Source organism: Larus michahellis, chromosome 7 (assembly GCF_964199755.1).
Source record: "Larus michahellis chromosome 7, bLarMic1.1, whole genome shotgun sequence".
Classification (NCBI taxonomy): Eukaryota; Metazoa; Chordata; class Aves; order Charadriiformes; family Laridae; genus Larus; species Larus michahellis.
The window spans coordinates 44,452,895-44,474,769 of record NC_133902.1 but is presented as its reverse complement, the minus strand read 5'-3'; the positions used below and the strand labels follow the sequence as shown (position 1 = coordinate 44,474,769).

At 38.2% G+C, this 21,875-nt stretch overlaps 1 protein-coding gene across 4 annotated transcripts; it reads right to left on the bottom strand.

Annotated features, from left to right (window-relative positions):
- Positions 1–22: 22 nt before the first annotated feature.
- On the bottom strand, positions 23–21,016 carry CYP27C1 (cytochrome P450 family 27 subfamily C member 1). Of its 4 annotated transcripts, none has more exons than XM_074593721.1 (9): positions 20,536–21,016; positions 15,614–15,804; positions 13,471–13,670; positions 10,685–10,894; positions 8,803–8,966; positions 5,251–5,417; positions 4,368–4,446; positions 3,130–3,333; positions 23–425 (listed from the first exon to the last, which is right to left on the bottom strand). In XM_074593721.1, the coding sequence occupies exons 1-9, from the start codon at positions 20,875–20,877 to the stop codon at positions 309–311; spliced, it is 1,674 nt and encodes a 557-aa protein (XP_074449822.1). In that variant the 5' UTR covers positions 20,878–21,016; the 3' UTR covers positions 23–308. The 4 variants fall into 4 exon arrangements, with proteins under 4 accessions (XP_074449822.1, XP_074449825.1, XP_074449823.1 ...); XM_074593724.1 differs by having other exon boundaries at positions 162–425; positions 15,614–15,731; positions 20,536–20,661; XM_074593722.1 differs by lacking the exon at positions 20,536–21,016 and adding an exon at positions 20,196–20,320 and having other exon boundaries at positions 162–425.
- Between the last annotated feature and the right edge of the window lie 859 nt (positions 21,017–21,875).

Genomic DNA, 21,875 nt, shown 5'->3' with positions numbered 1-21,875 from the left:
TGAATTTAATTATTTTTTTTTTCCAATGCATGTGGTGGCGTTACTAGAAATCTTTCCAGGTAAAAGGAGATTCCCAGTGCAAGAAGGAGTTTTTTCAGTATATATTTTCATATGTGTAATTATCTATTATAGGAGAGGTAATTTCTCTTATGTACTGCTAGAACTAAGGCAGAACATAATACTTGATCAGTTTGCCAAATACCTACAAAGCAGAGAACAAGCATGATTAAACATCCATAAGATAACATCCATAAGATGCAAATCTGTTCCCATGAAAATTACATAAGTATTTCCAAAACATGTGAGTCTCACTTTCTGTCAGAAAATCTCACATTGATGGAGTTTCCAGGAGTCAAAAGTCCATGGGTTTTGGCACGAACTGGTTCGGTTTTGGGAGAAATTTTGATCTCAAAATTCTGAAGCAACTGTGAAGATAAACAGGACAAGTATTAAATAGCTGCAGAATTACAGATGAAGATTAAACTTTGGAAAAGAGAACATAACAGACTGTCACAAACAAAATTTCTGTTGCCAATTCTGTGAAGTATAAGTGCTATGATTCTCACACAGGAAAGAAAAAAGTGGTTTTTAGAAGGTGAAGATTATAGTTAAAAATCTTCCTACTCTGATTGAGGGAGTACTGAGCCAGCCCTTTCTGAAGGATTTCCAACAATTTGATTAAACAGTCTGAGCTATCACAGAAACTAAGGTCTCTTTCAAACCTTGTGAGCTTCCTTCTCTATGTGTTTTTGATTTTGCTTCCTTTAATATAAATCAATATGTGCAATTATAAAACAAAGAAATAAGAGAGTCCCAATTCCATCGCACACATTTCTCTGCCTGGGCAGGAGGAAACAAAAAAAACTTGAGACAGCAACTGTCCAGTACACCAAGTGAAACAATCATAATTCAAGGAGTCAAATATTAGAACCTCTCCTGAACAGAATCACTATAATGCAGTCCCACAGGTTCTCTACACATTAAACCTCTATTTCCATACAATTAATGAAACGGAGAAAATCAGTTGCAAACATAAATCACAGAAATCGTGGGCTAAAACAAACTTCAAGAGATTGATCTCACCCATTTTTAAGCTGAACATAGAACACCTCAGCTATCTATTTTTAATATTCAGAAGGAAATACCACAACATCCATAACTTTTCCTAATATTAAATATCTAACACTTTTTCCTATAAAGTAAGCAATCTTCGCTTACCCTTCTCCTAGTAAGCATGATGAACAATGCACTATTTTCCTATACATAACTACCTTTTCAGTGCTAGACTTTGGATCAAATTTTCATCTCATTCTTCTTTTTCAAACTTCTCTGTCTTCTGAATTTCCTCCAATTTGACTATATTGCCCTTAAAATGTAGTACACAGGGTTCATTGTGTATCATTGTCTAGCTGAGGATTCATGTTTGGTAAGATTGAGTAATGTAGCTCCTCTTTCTGACATACAACATGCTTGTTAATACTGTTAATACACCCAAGGATTACACTGCCTTGTCAGAATTAGCATCATTACTGTTAAACAATTTTTTACTATATCCCTCCAGTCTGTTTCTACGGTACTAATTACCCAGTCAGTTGGTTAGCAATTTGTATTTATGCATTTGATTTCTTCTCAAGAGCAGTACCTTGCAGCTGTCCTTAGTGAACAATTTTGGTTTGATGTGGGAACGTTTCTCCATTTTTTCTTAATTCTGTATTCACATCCTCTGATTTTAACTTAATTCATGTTAGCTTGGTATCCTACACAAACTCTGAAATTATTCTCTAATCCATTATTTACACTGTTAATGAAAATACCAACCTAAATCACATGCAGGACAAACTCTCATAGATATTTAATTAAATGCTTTCCCAGTTCAAGAGCAAATATTTGACAGCTACTGCCTCCAGCTATTTCTTTTTTTCCAACCAGTTGTGGATGTATTTTACAGGTACTTCCATCTGGAACACATTTGATTAATTTAATTGTGAGAACAATGTATACAACATGTGAAAATACTTCCTGAAGTCAGAATACGTGCTTTATTTTATATCCACCACATTAGGTAAGCGATCAAGTCAAAGAAATACATCAGACTGGTCTGAAACAGTTTCTCTTTGATCAGCTCCATGCTTCATGTGTTTCTATTTTTAAATCACTTAAATATTATCTTGATGCTTGTAAATAGGTTGTGCACTATTTTGTTCTAGTTTCTCTCCAGAAAACAAAAGCAGGCTCTCTATTATCTCCTTGATCCTCCTTTTCAAAAAGATGCAAGTGTGTTTGTTTTATCCAGCCCCCTGAGAGCTATCTCACTCTGAGTTCCGAAAGACACGTGCTAATTGTTCAGGAGTTTACTCTAGGAGTTTACTTAAGGAAATTCTAAGGCAAATTCAATCAAACCTTGCTTTGAATACATATAATAGGTCTAAATATTTTTATAGTTAACTATAGATAGTTCCCAAATCTTCGCGTTTTGATTGCACAATCTGAGCTCAGCATTTGAGTTAAAGGGTGTCTTCTAAGTGACAAAAATGTAGCAGCTGTTGGGAATGATTTCTTTATGATATGAAGCAATGGAAAACAATATATATCAACATGTACTAACTACTTGTATAGCTATAAATTATGTATATCTAAAATGATAATGAAGTGAGAAGAAAGAACAAGAAGGGACAGAAAACCAAGGACAACAGAAAAATTCTACTATTTATCGTAACACTATGATCAGTACGAGGATATAAAACATTTTTTACATTTTTCTAAGTACTGAATTCTTTGTTACTAAAATACTGAAACTGAGCAGGTGACCATTCTAATATACATTAGAAACACTTCCAATTTGCTTACAAAAACTTTCTGTACTAAATACATACATTTCCTTAACAACCTTACCTTTAGTTTTACTGCATTTGCACTATAAAGAATTTTTCTTCTGCAATGTAGTTTAACTAGTACGCTATATTTCAAGAACAGTTATTTTCAATTTTTTAAGCCTTTGCAGGATGAGTATGCTAGACAACACTCCAAAACAAAGTTTTTGCGCACTGTAAGATATCCAGAAATGGGATACATAGAAAAGAATCATACCAATATATTTTTCTTCTTGTAATGCTGTCACATAGTTCTAACCTGAATCAGTGCAAGATGAATTTCCAGCTCTGCAACTCTTTTTCCTATACAACTTCGAATGCCGTAACCAAAGGGGATGGAACCAAAATTGTCTACTCTGTCCAAATTGTCTTTCCTCAGCCAGCGCTCAGGTCGGAACTCATTTGCCATTGAGAAATTTTCTTCGCTGTATGAAGTAGTATAATGACAGAGTGCCAGCTGCGTCTGAGGAAATAAATGATATTTATATTTAGCTAACTCCAATATGCATAATAAAATAGAAAAGCATTTGTAATTACTGTAATTACTGCAATATGAGGTGATAATAATTAAGTATTTTTGAGTAATTCTAGAAGAAAAAAGGATACCTAGAAAAATCAGATCCCTTTCTCAACTGGTCAAATGAAATAACCTTCAAATTGTTTTACATGTTGCTGGATATATTAGAGAAGATGCAGTGGGGAAGGAGATGGGAACAAAAGTCACAAGTATTGGGAATTGTCTCAAAAAGATAGTATCGGAGAGAAGGAGAAGAGAGATACAAGACATTTGAAAAGGAAAAAAACAGTGAATGGGAAGGAAAAAACAAAATGCATCTCAGGAAAAACACAGCAATAATTGATGTGATGATGTTTCCGAACAAGCCCGGGGAGGTAAGGTGGTGGGTGGGGTGCGGGGAAGGTATATATGTGGAATAATATTTAAGTAAGTACATTAAGAATTAAGAATCCTGACTGTTTTAAAGCTACACTGTTCCAACACAAAAGTGCCATCATTTAAAATAGAGCCATATGGTTCTACCATGACCTCCGTGTAATCTTTGAATAGTATAAAAGAAAGATTAATAATTTAAAAAGGAAATAAATTTTTTCCTACAAAGGGAACTAATAGAGTAATTCTCTAATTTCTAATTAAAGAATTAGAAAACTGAAAGAAAAATGAATGTTTTTTTAATCAAATTATAAACATTGCACAGAGATGTTATCAATAGACTCCACCCTCAAGAATATTAAGAATAAGTCACGATGGTAAATTTGATTAGCAGGTGAGGACCCAAGTCTAAAAAAAACAACAGCAACAAGCCAATTATAAAATCCATTTTTGTCATATAAATGGGTATTATTGAAATACTTTCCTCTTAATGCTCTAGCTTGGTGAAATCTTCTGAAATCAGTGAAGTGTATACATGTTGTAACAAATGACATTTCATACAGAAAAATTAAGCTGTGTTCTCTGCAGAGGACTGCAACAGAACCTACCCCTTTAGGTATGAAGTATCCTCCAACGATCAAGTCTTTTTGGGTCACTCTTCCATTTCCTGGCAATACTGGATATAACCTAGAGAAATTTTTTTTATGAGAAGTTCAACAGTAATAACTAATAAAACTTTAAAAGTTAAGATTCCAATTTATAGTCACAAAAAATGCAATATGAATGCAATACGCATTCACAGCAAAAAGGTTTTTCAAAAGTACAGAACACCTTGGATATTCAAAGGCTTTGAATCATCTGTGAGAACATGATTAATACCGGCTAAAGTTATTCACGAGTAACTGGAGGTTAAGCTATTTGTTCTATATATTTATTTGCTTTACACATGTATAAACATGCAACCAGTTGGTCAAGCTGGAGATATTTTAGCACTAGTGAGAGCTGAAAAAGCCTTGATGATGCCTTCTCTAAAATCCTCTTACTCCCCTCATCTCACTATGAACATTTGGTATAAACATATAAAAAAACCATGTCACATGCTTTCAATTTAAGTCAAGAAGCTTAAAACGATTGTAGTGGCACTACAAAGTACCACTTTGCAGTAGTGTGTGGGGGAGGAGGTTGTTACAGTCCATCATACAGACTAATACCTCAAAGGCAAAACTCAAGCTTTCAATTACCTACCTCAACAGACACGTCCTACATATATGATACTACTTCTACCATACTTAAAAATGTTAAACTTTATATAAACTATCACATTTCATTGCTTGTGCATCCTTGGAGACAATACTGCTACAATAAATAAAAGCAGAAGCAATAAATAGCAGTAACATCAACAAAATACAAACATTAGCATGGACCCAAAATCCATTAGAATTACATGGAATTAATTTTTTTAATTAATGATTGCAGTTGTCTGCTACTTACCGCAAGGTTTCTTTCAGCACAGCCCTAATCAAAGGCAATTTTGGGACATCACGGGAAAGAGGAACTTGGTCTTTCCCCAGCTTATTAACTATTTCCTCATAAACACGCTGTTGAACCTCAGGGTGCTTTGCCAACAAGTACGTTGCCCAGGACAAAGTAAAAGAAGTCTAAGGAAGAAACCACAACCATCATCATCAAGTCCAACAAGATTAGATTACAAATAATTTCGAGCCAAGAAAAACAAACAGTTTTCAACTATGTGTTTTTTACATTTAAAATTATAAAACAGATGGCAATGATTCACATCTGGACTCAATGGAATGTTGTCAGACTTCACCATCCTCTCCTCCATCCCTTTTCCATCTAAAAATCCCACACACATCAAAACAACCCATGCTGATGTTTTCTCAGTGAAATACTAAAAAGCAACAGAAAAACCAAATGCAAAAAAAAGTACATAAACAGTACTGAAACATAAAGACTCTAAACAGCAATGGATTAAGTTAACTGGTAGTTTTCAATATGTGTTTCACCTTTCTTCCCAACAAAAATATTTCACGGGAAACAAGATAAGAGAATACTATTCAGAACACCACCAACCCCTTTTAAGCATACGGTGGTCTCCTCATAGCATCCACACAACAGAATTGATATTATCCCTGCTAAGATTACACTTTATCCTTTTGGTAAGGAATGCTACACCACAATTGGCACTTTCTACCTCTTGAAAATTCCCACTTGACTGACATTCACCATCCTATTGAAAGCTTTCTTAAGGAAGCTTAAACAGGAGCTTACATATTTAAAGTGACCCCAAAATGTTAAAATATACCACTCACCCCTCCCCAATTAATGATTCTAATAATCATCAAGGTTCCAGAAAAAAGGTACTGTACGAAAAATCATTTTAAAATATTTTTTCTGAAGGAAGAAACAGAAGACAAAGCAGAAAACAGTTCAACTTTGACTACAAGATAATTTAAAGGAACCCATCACATAATGCTATTTAACCTCAGCTGGGAAAACTGCACTTCAGTGCACATCTGTGGTTTAGGATACACTCTAAGAGCACAAACTCACTCCATCTGTAGTAACACAAACTAAGTAGAGTATTTAAACTCTTTATTTGTGATTCAATAGTTATCATTCATTTAACCATGAGTCCCTGTGGTTAAGTTACCTGGATTTCAGGGTCTATTCCATTCAAATACTAGACAGACTTAGTCAAATACCAGACATTTTGCTTCTCCTATCAGCTGCACCCAAGACATTAAGGTTAAGCAAAGGCCTTACTTGAGCCTGTTTCCCTCACAACCATCACTGAAGACAGAAAGTTTACCCTGAAAAAAGTATTTTCAATGTTCCGGAGTAAGTATGGCAGAGAAAAGTGACAATGGAATCATTCTGTTCCGTACCTGTGTTGTTCTTAGTGTCTTACAGCATTTAGCAGAGAAAAATTGTAATCTCTACCCTATTTTTTTAAATTATTTTTAAATGTATTTTTTTCAACTTGTATAACAAAGACAGACAACTAGTTTCGCTTTCCAGGCAGGAAACAGTTTTATTTTCAGCTTCTCACTCATTGGCACAACAAAGTTTAAGGTTATAAACAATGTATGGGTGAAAAACCCAACTTCTGGAAATGTCCTATTTTGGGCTTACATTTCAGATCGATTTAGAACGCAAATTCATCATGATAGTGACATTTTATGTCTTGTTTTCAGACTGGGATATAATGCTAGAAATATCATTCTCAGAACCTTTCTTTTTCTCTTCTTGTGATGTTGAGTGGCTGTCCCTTGCTAAAATGCAACCCTGCCCTATTCCTCTCAGAATTCAGAAGAGCTGGCAATTGTGCCAGCTGTACACAGAACTTTTCTGATATAAACACTCTTTCTTCCCAGGTTCCCAGCTCCTTCATAACCTCTTAAAAATTAGCACTGTTCCAGGGACAGCCAACATGCTTTGTAGACAAAAACTGCCTTACAATTTTGTTGAAAGCTTTTATAATCCTCTAAACCTCTTTCGTTTTCCATGATAAAATGAGATCTGAAGTGACAGCAGTAGGGGAAAAAAGGTTCCCTCAATTTCTGTCTTGTACTTGGAAATGAGGAAATCAGAAGTACCGTCCTCTCACAAAATGATTGTTGCCAGCTGAGAAAGCTGAGTCAAATGGAAAGAGAAACTCTTATTGGCATGAACTTGAACACTGTCCTTTTAGTTTAATGAAAACTCTCTCACACACTGCAAATGGAAAATTAAGGGTCCGAAAGATTAGAAAACGAATGGGATGAATAACTGTGCTTTACTCAAGAACCAGACATCAAAAAGGTTTCCAAACTCATAAGCCCCTTGGATAGTAACCAATGGAATAATCTTCAGCATATAAATAAGCTTTACATATGCTCCTTGCTTTGGAACTCAAAAGTATTACTGTTGGGGTTTTTTTTTGTTTTCTCTAGAAACCTTGCAAACTTAGTCAAATCAAAAAAATGTGAATTCAATTATCCAGAGAGGTTTTTTTTTCACGTTATGGCCACTTTACTGTTTCACTTATTTTAATATCGTATTTTGTAAGACTATTAAACACATTTTTACATAGCACTTTTTCTACGAAATCCACATAGATTTCTTTGTAAAAATTCCTCATTTACAATCATTTACAATAACAGTGTTCATTGATATCCTGAGTAACTCCATATATATTGTATATACAATAACTCATTTTTATCTTTCCTTATTCTTCTGATTGTAATGCTGCAGTCAATACTAAGCTACACTGACTTCATATGATAGGAAAGAAAGGAGAGCAAGAAATATACATGACCTTAATGTTTCTTCAAACACTCTAGATGACAAATCAGAAGAATAAGGAAAGGTGGCCACTGAAAATGCTTCCCTAAGTGTTAACATTCCCCATAAGGTAGCCTCATTAATGCCCCATCACCACAACTCTTTGTCTCAGACTGACTGTATGTTACCAGCACAAGCACGGGTGGTGAACTTATGCCTTATCTACATTACTGTTGGCCTAACACCCCCCTCCTAACGGACTTCAGCACAAACCAGGTATCTGATCCATAATGTGTGTCCTGGATGATTTAATTAGCCATATGTAAAAATCCTTTACCAAATTCTACATATGAGTTCATTGATCAATTTTTTTCATACTAACTTTCAGCAGCCTTTTCTACTGTGGCCTACCTTAAAAAAACACAAATACCAACCTTCTATTCAAACTAAGAGAAGAAAATGTATGAAATTCAAGCTGAATGTAAAGACAATTGCTATTTTATCCATTTAATAAACTCCGGAACTGACTCCCAAATGATGGGTTCCTGTAAACCACAGGAGGAACCAAACAACACTGACTTCATTCTAGTAGAGAGATTACACAGTGCTGTAAGTATTTTCTATAATTTTAAGGATGTAATGACTTAAATGTATCAGAAATTATGCCCTTATAAACAACATAACCCCTGCTAAAGATAGCTGTGAATGGTACTGGTTAACAAAAACAAATGTGCACAAGAAAAATGATAACGAGCTTACTGTGTCCACTCCTGCCAGAAGCATTTCAGTCATATTGGCATAGATCTCTTCCAAAGTAAGTTCCTTACTCACTAGGAGGTATGTCAGTAGCCCACCATTCACTTCTTCTCCTTGGTCCAGTTGAGACTGAATAGCCTTCAATTTGTTGTCAACATGGATTTGACCTTTGGGATTAAAAAAAATTTGTTAAGTCTCCTTTTTTATTTTTCTGCTGGTTCCATTCAGTAATGACGTTTCCCCCTTACACTACACTACATAGCCATAAAGAGACAAAATATTTGAATCTGTTTTCTCAGGGAAAAGATAATAGGGTGGTGGTGGAGATCCTTGCATACTCACGGGAAGGCAAGACAGAGCTAACAGGAACCTCGGTAGCTCACAGCATGAGAATGCTGAGCACAAGGAAAGGACCCAAGAGACTACAGTTTCTGATTGTGAGCAAAGGAAGCTCAAGGTCAAGTTTTTGTGCCCACCTGGCTTGTTTTCTGATGACTCTGCAAGAAGCAGTGAACTCTGCAGAGCATGCTGCAAGTCAGCACACAGCGGCTGCTGCAAGATGTTAGCAGCAACCAGAAGGACAAAGCCACAGAACTAAATCACATTGAAGACAAAGATGAGGAGCATCGAGTAGTAACAAAAATTGAAAAACTTCTGTGAATGACTTTTTGAGCAATTTCACCCGCAATCCCGTTTATACTGTAGTGACTACAAACAGCATCTTCAGTGAAACTAGGGCTTTAAAAAGAGGAAAACTCCTCAGAAAATCAAAAAAAAAGAAATAGAATCAACATATTCCTCTATGAAACCTACACGAACACACAAATCACATACACTGATTCTCACCATTTCATTCCTTTTTCACAAAGGGATTAAACAAAGAAACAGCATAACAAGTTTCAAACAAAATAAATTCCTCAAGAACAGTTTTTCAGCTGCTGCTAGGATAAAGCTGAAGTCTGCTGCTGTTTTTAACCCACAAAAGGGAACAAGAGTGCTTTATCATGGGAAACAATTTAAAAGTAGCAGTGTAAAATAGTATGTGTTTCACAGAAAACACACCTGTATCAGCATTAAATGGATTCCCTAATGCCTACTGTAGGTACAGATCAATACATATTAGAAATTAAGCATATTAGGCATATTAAAAGTTAAGAAACTAAAGAATCTACTCTCAAGAAGATGTACACATACCTACCTTGACAAATAGTGCTAATAAAAAAAAATTTTAAAACTTTTGCAGCTTTCTAACATTAGAGAGGATAAAAGGGTTCAAGGTTTTTTTAAACACTCTAGAATATTAAAAAAATATATATTGCAAAGTCAACTCCTTCTTACTTACATGAAAGCTGATTGATAAAGTAGCCTGGAATGCTTTATTCACACAAAAAATATTGTAGTACAACAGTGTACTTCTATGTCTACTTATATGCTTTTATGTGTATATATAAACTTCACAGAGAGTTTAATTAATTGCTAGAGTCTCATTTTTTAACTTTCTAGTCAGTTTTAGCGGTTACTTGTCAGAGTGCCTGACTGAAAACTTGCTGAAATCAACAAAACCACCCTTATAAAAATTTGAGTGGCTTAAGATAAAGCCTTGGCAAAGAACTCAGACCTGGAGTGAGGACTGGGCACTGAAACAGATGAAGACAAATAAAGAAACAGCAGTGTACAGTAGGGGAGTAATTAAACTGTAGTGGTAAAATTCTTTTTCAGTAGATTATTTTTAAAAACAGTTGTGTTGGCCAGTTTGAGTTTAATATGAAGCTTACTTCTATCACAATGTATTCTTATAATTTTAGAAGCGAAATGCAGCAAGTCCTGTTCAAACACACAGAGAACCTGCAGAAACACAGCTGAACTTTTTACTACTAAATCTTACTAAATTTGAAGAGTCCATCCCAGGATCTGCAGAATTCTCTCCAGGGTTTTGGAATAAGTGGACGAAGCCATTTGGGAATAGCACCTGCATACATAGTGGTCTTAAACATACTAAACATCAACTCCAGAGCCTCAATATATTCAACAGTCTGCTGTGGGACGTTGTTTTCCAGGCAGCCCAACCGGCATTCATACAGAATAGTTGCCACACCTGCACATACGAAATCAAAGAATTTGCTATACACATGCATATATACATATCAATAATTTAAGGAATTATAATGCTAACATAATGTAACTACCTTCCAAAAATGTCTAGTTATTACTGCAGTTGGGAGCAGATAAAATAGAAATTTAAAACACAGTAAAAAATCCCAGCTAAACACTGTAGCGAGACAGTGGCTACTAATGTCAATTGTCAATAATGCTCATCATGAGAAGACAGCCCAGAATTCCACCAGAAGTAGAGCAGCCCTCCAGCATGTTTGCTTTGTTTTGCGTTGTACCACAAACCCTGCGCCTGCCTCTGAACACACAGGAACATACAAGTCCAAACCCATTTCTGGTAACTGGTGACAACGCAGGAGTTTCCAGCAGTGGCCATGCCTTTCCTTGTCATAAGCTGGTCATAAATGAATAATGAATATGCATAAATGGATAAAGAGCTTGCACTCTAGACAGTGATTTCCCTGCACACAATATACCCCATGTGGCCTTGAAAGATAGCAAGTGTGTGACATTGTTGCAAGTGATATTAACAAGTCTATTGTTCCTGACTTGCTCCAATTTCCTCAGATGTTTTGTCTGCAGTACTGCAGTGATCCCCACTCGAAATACCATCCCCCCTTCCCCCCCCTTTATAGATATATATTTCTATTACTTTATATATACATTTATTACATTATTACACTTCTTCTCAATTCTGGACCATTTCTTCTGTTTATCAAGTTAATTCTTACTCATCCATTAGTGTCCCTGCAATCTCTCTGCTCAGTTTATAAACATACCCAAATTATTAAATATTAGACAGAACTCAGCCAGAAACTGCCCTACTGGAGTTTGCCAAAATGTTCTCTCACTTTGACAGCAAACCATTTTAATTATTTTCTGAACACAAGTTTCTAGAAATTTTTCCTCACAATTTGCAAAAATCTAGATCATATTACCCAGTTTATTTATGAAAATATCACACGGTACGGTACAAAAAGCATTCCTATTATCAAAATAATCTTATTTAATATTTTTTCTAACATCCAGTGGGGCAATTAGGTAATTTAAAAAGGCATTTAGCTAATTTCTCAAAGCCATTTGCATCAAATCAAATGTTTTGAAATAAATTTAGTGCTTTAAAATTTATTAGTTAACAGTTTGTCCACATCTTTTCAGGAAACATTAGAATAACTGTTAACTAGATAATTAGAGTAATTGGTCTATTAACATTCTAGTCTCTTTTTTTTCTCTGTCTCTCCTACAAAAACAGGTACAATAGATATGATGTTTAAACCTTGATCTTGCCCTCCATGAAACTCTACATAAATTCTCAAAAAAATATATATATTTTTAAGAAACTTTTCTTTTTTCCCTGTTCTTTGCTTCATATTTCTTCTTTATTGATAGGAATAATTTTAAAATCTGGTTATTTTCAACTCACTCCTCCTTCCCTAATTTTCTTCCTTGGGGAGATATTTTTCTGTGCCTTTTATTTCTCTTGCGCCTCTTTCAGTAACTGCTAGTTCTTATGCATTCTTTCGCTTTTTATGTGGTTTTCTAAAAAAGAATTGTACACCTTGGTTCCCTGAACAGTCGACAGTGTAAGTTAATTAAAATTGCGATTTATATAGGAAATAAGTGCGTGCCAGGCACAAGTTATAAATGAAAAGCTAAAAGAATGTGAAGAATTTACACTAACCCATCAGTTAAAGTGAATCTGTAAGCTCAGAGTTTAGAATTCCATAAAATTGGTAACTCTTAGTTGAATGCCATTTTTAGACATTATTAATGTAGAACAGACTCAGGTTAGTTTACCGAACAGCCAGCCAGCCATTTGATACAGCGTCTTCATAAGTGAGCAATTTGGAAGTCCTTGCAAATCTCAACTTACTCAGCTGTCTGTCAGCAAAGAGTACCAATGTTTTTAAAAGGCAGTTCATATAACAAGATCAGGTTGTATGCAGTCAAAGGAATGCATGAAATATGAATCACCATTAGATTTCTACAAGAACACAGGAAATGCTGTACTAGCTCAGACTGGAGCTCCATTTAGCATTCCCTCATTAACAGTAGCCAGTGGCAGATGATTTTCAGGCAAGCACAACAACCCCACAGTTGGCATGTGTAGGCAGGGGAAAGCAGTGTCTTTTCCCACGTTAACCTATGAGCAGAAATTAGATATATCACACAGTGATTCCCCACCTGGAATTTGGCCAGTGTGTTGTGAAATTAACACGTCTTAGAAATCAGTTAGAAGGTCAACACCTTTATTCTTGAGAAATTAATACAGAAATACGGAGAACTGAAACTGCTGAGTGCCTTGACTGTACATTTTACCTATGTACCAGCATTTCCACAGGAATTTTTCCTTAATACAAGGTATCATCTCTTTGGACTCTACAAAGGAATTCTACTGCACTAAGTAGGAAGACACCTGAATGCAGAATATCAGGCTTCCCTTTTCAGATTAACCACAGCGGGGCACTAGCCATTTGACAAACATTCCTAACCATAAGCACACTGCTTTACAGCCATTTTTTTTTTTTTTTTTACAGATGTTATACAGCCCACACTTACCTTCCATTGAATACTTGAAGAAAAGGTTGTTAATATTGGTCACTGTTTCCCCATCGTCCTCTTGACTTCTGAGGGTGTAGATTCTCTTAATTAAGTCTGTGATAACTTCATTGACTCCTTCAGAGTAAACAGCCACATCTTTGGGTTTCAGAATTTTTTGCCTCAGCACACTCCTCATTTTTAACCATTGTTCCCCTTCCCTAGAAGAAATTATTAATAATGTCTATACACAATTCTCCTTAACAATAATTTGCTGGGTAGGAGCTCTGCAATGAAACTGTTTATGATTTTTCATCTCAAATGAGCGCAAGTGGTGAAATGAAAATGACGATAATGTGCAATGATCTTGCACAGCATTTTTTAGGACAAGAGGAAACGGCCTCAAGTTGCATCAGGGGAGGTTTAGGAGGGATATTAGGAAAAATTTCTTCACCGAAAGGGTTATCAAACATTGAAACAGGCTCCCCAGGGAAGTGGTGGAGTCATCATATTGGGAGGTATTTAAAAGATGGGTAGACGTGGTGCTTAGGGACACGGTTTAGTGGTGGTTTTGGCAGCATTAGGTTAATGGTTGGACTCAATGATCTCACAGGTCCCTTTCAACCTAGACAATTCTATGATTCTATATTTGGTATTATGCTCCTACATTTTTATTCTTTATTTATTGCACATCCTCATTAAATGTCAGTGTTGCAACACGTATGTACATCTGTAAGTCAATCTCTGGTCTGAGTGACAGAACTTGTCCACTCAGTGCTCTGAATTTGACAAGTGTCTCTATATTAGTATTTTTAGTAGTAGCTAACACAAGAAATTTGCGAGATTTGCAAAATTTGCTTATTAAAATTACTTTAAATAAATATGTGAATGGATAGTCTGCAAAATTGCTTTCTTTTACCTAGAACTGGTGCCTGATTACCAAAGGCATCACATCCAGATCTGACAAATCAACGATCTGATCCAGTATCATAAATGCATTATATGTACATCGCTTTCAGTACTGCTATCCCCAGTAATGGGAGAGCAGACCTAGCTATAGAGAAATATTTTACAGCTAGATTCTCTTTTAGGTGAGCCATCTATTGAAATGAAGATGAAGGCAAAAAATCTGAACTGTAGCATCTACATGTTTCATATGAGTAGAGTATTTGGGAACAGTGGTTCTAAGGATATCTTTCAATTCCTTATGAAGACAGGCAATTGCCTTTTATGTGTTTATTTTAAATTGTTATATAAGTATTTCCCATTAAATTCCTTTACCTGGAGTAATGCTGTTGCAAGTTACAGAAACTTATTGGCCTGAAAAAGAATCTAATCTCTTTAAGAGACATTTTCTGACTATCTCTTGATTTAAGATCTCATTTCACAAAATATCAGGGAACTGTTAGTTAGCTTGACTCTGAACTGCAGCTTAAGATTTGAGTCTACAGTGCAACACATAACACTTTTTGCCACCATGAAAGAAACAGACTGTCCATGACTCAGGAAATTACTTTTCCTCTAAATAAACATCCTATGTCAGTGGGGCCTGTGAGTAGTTCCCAGTGGCAATTAACCACACCCACACGCACTGCCAGTTTATGCAAGCTTTAAAAACAGATAACTCTTCCAAAATCAGACACGTACAAAACTATCTGCATGGGGATGCACTACAGTGTGAATTTACCATACAGTGACTTCTCTGCATTAATCTACTGAGGAGACACTTTGGTGAACAATGAAGATAAAGACAGCCTGAGCCAACAAGTCCATACAGCACACTGCCAACTGGATGCAACAGTCTAGATCTGAAGCAATAAAACCACATTTCTGCAGTGCTGTGCCCAAGTTAGCCCTTTCCTGTAATACTGCTTCCAGGCAAGGAAGTCAGCTCAGACATCTCTAGTTGATACACACTCCTCAAGAATGTTTTTATGCAAGGTAGCTTACTCCGTATTCAAACTACACATCATTACTATCCCTTTGAAAATTTACAGCACAACAGACAATCCACCATAAATTCCTACCCTCTTCACTCCACTAAATACACAAATTTCCCCAGACAGAAAAGCCTGAATTCCCAGATGACATGGGAATTTTCCTTCAGAAAAATCACTACACTTTTACAAGAAAACAAAGAAAATGAAAGACTAACAACACTTACGCAGAAATAAGTCCCGTGGCTCTCCCTCGTACGTCTCTGTATTCCTGCCAGGATTCCATGTTAGCTCTTTGTGGTGCTCTACCTTCTGCCCGGAGGACTTGAGCAACCATATCTCGATCTGCAATGGATACAACAAACTGGGGACCAAAGTGAGACTTGAAGATCTTTCCATATTCCTGAGTGTGTTTTTGCTACAATATCACCAACAAAGAGAAACAGAAGTAAAATATTACTAAGGAAAAAATAACACAAAAGGAAACTGACAATCTGTCATAGAGCGATTCCATCTATCACATCTAGAACTTGACACTCAGCCTTCCAGTCAAGGAATGGTTTGAAATGTCAGGAGAAAGTGTCTACGCATTACTGTGAAATATTCACAAAGCAAACAGAGAGGTCACACTGTTCAGGACCCCTGACTGAAAAGACCCAAAGCTCTAAGGCACAAAGCATCAGTGAAACCAAATACTGAGAAGATTAAAGGACCTGGGGCACTTAAAAACACATCTCTTCAGATCAAACAGGTTAGAAAGAACGTCTGAAAAAAAGGAAAAACATAGAGGCAAAAAGGGCAAAATTAACAGTCTAATAAAAAGCTATAATAATGTACTTTTAACGTCTTTTGTAAATAAAGACTTACTCTACCATTTTACTCTTTACAGAAAACTACCAGAAGTTTCTCACACCTAACCAAGGACAGTGATGGTATGGCAGCCTAGTGAGAAACTGCATTTTGGGACAGTGAACTTTAGAAGGACATATGTTAATTCTGCAAAAGGAAGAAAAAGTTAAGGTCTTATTCCTGCTGTGAGGTTTATTTAGTGGCTGACCCACAAGTTGTATGATTCAAGCTGGATGCAAGCAACAGGCAATTAAGAAAGAGGATTGGAAAACATTAAAATATGTATTAAAAAAAAACCCAAAAGTTTTCCAGTAAGATTGCGCTATCACTGTCCCATGAAACCGATTATTTCAAACAAATTTCATTCTGACATGGTCATGAAATTAAACACCCAACTACCACGAATTCACTTGGACTAGAGGTACATCAACATTTTAGGGGGAAAAAAACCCAAAACCGCAAAGCAGTTGTTCAAGAGATATCGTTAGAACTTTAGATTCAAGAACTATTTTAATCTGAAATAAAGGCATTAAAATTTAAGTAGCAATTAACAAATTAAACTGACCAAAGTTTAACTTTGACACGTTACCTGAATCTAATCCAAAGACATCTGCTTGCAGAGTTATGTTGATTATAAAACAAAGACGTTTGATAGAACTACACTAGTGAAAATCTAGTGTTCACCCAAGATTAACTTATGAGAAATATTTTTTTAATCAGTCTTGGTTACAGAGATGAATTGTTTAATTGCCAACAATAAGTTTAAGACACATGAATCACTCTTTAGCATATGGTACCAAGTGCTTATAAAAAATGTAACTTTTTTTGCCTGGTTTCCAAATAAAACAAGAGTTGTGCAATTGTGGTCTCTGCCAGTCTGTTCTTAACTACTTTTGGTAGACAATGGCCAATTTCAGTCAAGTTTAACAGAGAGTTAAAGGTCTCCTGCAATTATATTCTTACTGTTTTCAAAAATCAGCATCTGGATTCAGCTTAGTCACCCTGATGAGGGAAACGCTACAGCAGGAACTCAACTGTTACCATTTCTGCTTGGCCTGCTGCTAACCAAACGTCACATGCAGACCAACATACAAACAAGCACTCCCAAAACCCAAAGTGTCTCTTGCTCTGGAGATATTTTAGGGACATTGAAACTGAACTTGGAGAGAACTGGGAGCATGAGTCTTTAAAGGACAGCATGAGTTGGGAAATAAGTGCTGCAAGGAAAAGGCAGTGGAGTGAGGGGGATACAGGTCATCAGTCACAGAAAAACAGGTTCAACAAATTTTGTGCTATTTATGGAGCAGCTTGTTTTTTCCACAGATGGTGAGGTTTACGTGGGAGGATAAACTTCAACAGAAAATAAATCGAGTGTCAAGCCATCCAATCAAACAAATGAAATATCAGTTTTAAACCAGAATCAGACAAAGACAAGGTATTTGGACATCTCTTGCTTTCATCAGAATGATGTTCAGTATATCAACTTCATATTTAACGAAATGCCCAGAATTTCTCTTCCATATTTTCTATGACAACATAGGTTTTCTTTCTTTTGTTCCATACCTTAAAAATATTACACTTTCATGTCTCACATACCACTCTCACACCAGACATTCTTTCACACATCATAAATTCAAACTGCCAGCATGCAAACCCTGCCCCCTCACCTTTCTTTTCTTTATACTTGCATAGTGCTGATGAGACAAAAGAGATCTAACCACATCAAATTAAAAATACTTTCCCTTTGTCATAATTGCTGTAGGCATTAGTGCTTTGGCCAGGACTAGCTGGAATCATGTTACTGAGAACAGAACCTCCTTTGTGAAAAAGTGCTTGGTTTCCCCACCCCTTCTGCATATAGGGTACAAATATCTGTGTGCGCCGAAAGACATGGTTTAAGTAGCTGTGCTGGTTACCAAAGGGTTTCAGATTAATTCGTTCCTGATGTTCAGTGTATTGTTAAATTTAACAGACTGTTATTAATCCAGTTAATGCCTATTTGCATCCAGTGTGTATGCAAGCAGGGCATTCATGATTTGTAAAGTGATTTTTAAGACTCTTGTTTAGAATAAAAACTAGTATCGAATTACAACTCCTCCTTATCCTTCCTCCCGCTTTCCTTCTATGAATAACATTTATTAAAGAAAAAAATTTCTGTATCAGCCAGTGATAGTAAAAAGCATACACTATTTACGTTGCCTACTGTTCCTTTTAATATTTGAATAATTTTCAGTTTTGACAGTGAAAGAACAGTGAAAGCCTGAATTCAATGGTAGTGTTTTTTTAGTGTTATGATACTATGGTAAGTGCCTCTCAGATTCTGTGCACCATCAAGGAGGTAGAGGAAAAAAAAGAAATATAATGCAACAAAAAGCTTTAGCAATCATAAAGTTTCATCTGCAGATGTCTTGGTTAGCAAGCAATTAAGTTGAGCAATTCATCATCAGCAACCTAGTTCGGCTGCTACCAACACAGCATAGACTGAGGAGCCTAACACTTCTTTTTAGAAATCTCAATGGTAAATACAACAAAGTTACACATGTGATTTTTTTTTTTTTTTTAGTGTTTCGTGCCTCTTCCTGGTGTTTTTAAGGCACTTTGTAAATCCTAACTTTCAAATTTTGACCCTCAAACCAGTTAAAGTTCTGTCCTGGTTTCCCTTTTCTGTTTTCACTCCTCTCTTACATTTTTTCTTTATTTCAGTGATTTCCACGCAGTGAACCTCTTGGGGTTGGCTGTGAATCTCTTCCTAGCAATCTGGGAAAGGTCACTAAGAAAAGCAAAATGATAAATGACACATCTGAGGTATTCCCAAAGAGATCTGTATTGACAGATCAAAGCCTTACAGATCCACAACTGAAAAAGGGTGAAAACCACTGTTTTACTCCCTCCAACACAAGTGCTTACTTTAGAATCACTTGGACTATGTGGGGAAGGGCCCCAGGAGATGCACTGTGACTTTTTAGGAATGAAACCCACATGCCTGGCCAAGCAACCAAAAAAACCACCAAACCACCAAATCATCTTTGGATAGAGACAGCCTTACGCTATGTCAGCTGCCCATACCAACAGCCAAGAAACGCTGTGCAGAAGATGGATACTCCTTCACCCAACTCCTGCTCTCCCGGGCAGGGACCACCGCCGCTTCGCTCGCCTTGTCGGGGTGCGACTGAGGCAGGGGACAGGCCGCGGCCTGCGGGACACCGCAGCAATGGAGGTGCCCGAACCACAGAGGCCAGCTCTCAACACCCCCCAACCCCATTTCACCATTTACCCAGATTTATTTCACCATCTCCCCACCGCGTCCTCCAGGTGACAGGAGCCACTCTCCGCCCTCCCTCCTCTCCCCCCTACCCCACCATCCACCTCCGCCCCCGCCACCATCGGGCCCTGCTTCCCGCCACCCGCCTCCCCTCCCCCCCGCCGCACCCAGACGATGTGGCCGCCGAGGGAGGGAGCGGCAGAGCTGGCGGGCGGGCAGCCCTTGTCCCCACCCGTCGTCGTCGTTCCCCCCACTCCCCTCCGGCCACCCCCGAGAAGGTTTCAAACCGCCCGCCTCCTGCTGAGAGGAGGGCGGGGGGGGCCGCAGCCGTGGGCCGGCCAGCGCTGACGGCAGCGGGGCCAGGCGCATCTACCGCCCCCTCAGGGGACCTATATATACGAAGTATATTTATGTAAGGGGAGGCCAGGGTAGAAGCTGAGGGTTGGAGAGACAAAATGGTCTCTGACCACGACGGAGGAGCGCCGGGCCGGGCTGAAAGCAGGGAAGCGGCGGGAATGCCCGCAGCGGGACTGAGGCGGCCCCGGCCGCCGGCACGGCCTCACCTCAGGGTGGGCGCTACGGTCCGGCATCCGAGGAAAGCCTGCATTCCCCTGCTCTGCCCGCCAAAAATAAGTCTGTGAAGCAACCCGGTTCAAAAAGATGGGCTTTAGTATTTTTTTAAAGTCTGACTCACCTACCTAAAAGTTGAAAATACGCATAAAGATGAGAACGAGGAGAGCTGGAGGATCGGCCAGGCGGTCGCCTCGCGGAGGCGGGGGAGGCGGGAGCGGGGTGCCGGCTCCGTTCAGCAGCCCCACACTCCTCGGCTCCATACCGAGACAAAACCGCATAAAAACCTCCAAGAGGGAGGCGGCGGATCCTCCGAACCCCGGTTCTTCCCTAACAGTGGGCGGGCGGCGCGGCGGGGGTCGCCGCGGTGCCCGCCGCGGTGCCGGTGAGCGAGCGGCGTTTTGTGAGGGGAGAAAAGCAAAAGGCTGAAGTAAATAGAACACCACCAACCAGCCGAGTAAGCCGTACCTGTATTTCATGGATGCGGCCGAAGCCGTCCTTCCAGAAGAACTCGTAGAGGTTGTAGAGGGTGTTGGGTCCCGGCATTTCTTGCAGGCTCTTCACCCGTCCGAGCTGGCGCCGGGTGGGCTCCAGCAGCCGCCCGGGCCCCCCCGGGGCTGCCACCATGGCCCCCGCGCCTTTGTCCTCCGCCGCGGCCGGCGGGTCGTTCCGCACCCCCAGGGAGCCGGGGCCGCAGAGCCGGGGCAGCCGGTGAAACCCGCGGGCGAAAACCCCCTGGTAAAAGTAAGTCCTCTGGGGTTCAAGCCTCTGCTTGCCTTTCATCGCCAAAACTCTGGTGAAGAAAGACATCTCTAATTTCAGGAAGGTCCACTTTGCTCCTGCAGCTGCCTTTTTTCTTTTTCTTTTTTTTTTTTTTTTTTTTTTAATTGGGTTTCTCGTTCTTCGCTGCCTGCTTTAACTTGTACAAGCAGCACTTCTCCAAACTCTCGCTGCATGAGCATCAGTTTACACAGACCATTATTTAACGCTCCCTCCCCTCGGGCTGGAAAAGGGGGGTGGGTCTGGGATGAGACTTGAATAGAGCGAACCTATTATTTTGTATAATTCAAATCCGATAAATTTGCCCATTGAGCACGCAGCCAAAGTTTAGTTTTTCCCTCTTTATCCCCATTGGTTTGGCAAAAGGCTCACACGCAAGGATTACCTTGTCTTTCTCCTTCACTGAAAAGGTGGGTTTAGGGCTATTTTTTTCTGTGGCATTAATTCATTCTGATATGTTAGAAAATGCTGTATTTTCTGCCAGAAGTTCTCATAGTACCATTCATCATCCTGTAACATGTATGGAAAACATTTCTGCATCCACGTACAAATAGCAATGGTTTTACACACTAACCTTACAAACAGTTCCCATAAATGACAATATCCAGGGATGTTATTTGTTTTGCGGAATGATTTATCTTTTGGGCAGGATATACTCTATAAGCAGCTTGTGTCAACTTTTGTAGAAAATAACCAGTGCCCTGTAACTGCACAGCGTCCCACCACAGTTTTTCCTCAATTTGGCTGCATAGATCTATAATCACACACAGATCCAACCTGTCTATCAGTTTGTTTCGCACAATTTCAAAAGTGTTTGTGCTGTCTTTATACCTATTTCTTTATAATTCTGAAGGTGGCGTGATAATCTGTAAAATATTGATTACTTTTAGAAATTATATGGAAGAGACTACTTTGGTTTTAACTGAATCAGAAGGTCAGGTAAAACTTGAGGAAAGTCTCAAGGAAGATCCATGTTTACAGAATTTAGTTATGAATAAACTTCTGGAAAAGTAAGTCCAGCGAGCTTC